Genomic DNA, 693 nt, shown 5'->3' with positions numbered 1-693 from the left:
GTGTGCGGCCTGACAGTCACCGACCTGCTGGGCAAGTGCCTCGTGAGCCCGGTGGTGCTGGCCGCCTACGCGCAGAACCGGAGCCTGAGCGCGCTGGTGCCGGCGGCGGACAGCTCGCTGTGCCCGCTCTTCGCCTTCTGCATGTCCTTCTTCGGGCTCGCCTCGACGCTGCAGCTGCTGGCCATGGCGCTGGAGTGCTGGCTGTCCCTGGGGCACCCCTTCTTCTACCAACGGCACATCACCGCGCGCCGGGGCGCACTGGTGGCGCCGGTCGGGAGTGCCTTCTGCCTGGCTTTCTGCGCTCTCCCCTTCGCGGGCTTCGGGAGGTTCGTGCAGTACTGCCCGGGCACCTGGTGCTTCATCCAGATGGTCCACGAGGAGGGCTCGCGGTCGGTGCTGGGCTACCCCGTGCTCTACTCCAGCCTCCTGGCGTTGCTGGTGGTCGCCACCGTGCTGTGCAACCTGGGCGCCATGCGCAACCTCTACGCCATGCACCGGCGGCTGCGGCGCCTCGCGCCCTCGGCCACCAGGGAGCCGCGCGCCACGGACAGCCGCGGGTCCGCACAGCCCCTGGAGGAGCTGGATCACCTGGTGCTGCTGGCCCTCATGACCGTGCTCTTCACCATGTGCTCCCTGCCGGTGATTGTGAGTAGCTGGGCACCGCGGCGGCGGGGGCGCGGGCGCGGGGCGGGC

At 71.0% G+C, this 693-nt stretch overlaps 1 protein-coding gene across 1 annotated transcript in view; it reads left to right on the top strand.

Annotated features, from left to right (window-relative positions):
* Positions 1-3: 3 nt before the first annotated feature.
* The window catches only part of PTGDR (prostaglandin D2 receptor), a gene marked incomplete at its 5' end in the record, with an annotated part of 7,428 nt that continues 6,738 nt past the window's right edge, over positions 4-693 (top strand). Inside the window, one exon of the mRNA XM_012806549.2 lies at positions 4-645. Coding sequence (XP_012662003.1) covers positions 4-645 — 642 coding nt within the window. The remainder of the gene's footprint in view (positions 646-693) is intronic.

The sequence above is a fragment of the Otolemur garnettii genome, unplaced genomic scaffold (genome assembly GCF_000181295.1).
Source record: "Otolemur garnettii isolate 467f Iridium unplaced genomic scaffold, OtoGar3 scaffold00054, whole genome shotgun sequence".
Lineage (NCBI taxonomy): Eukaryota > Metazoa > Chordata > Mammalia > Primates > Galagidae > Otolemur > Otolemur garnettii.
This window is presented reverse-complemented; position numbering and strand designations above follow the sequence as displayed.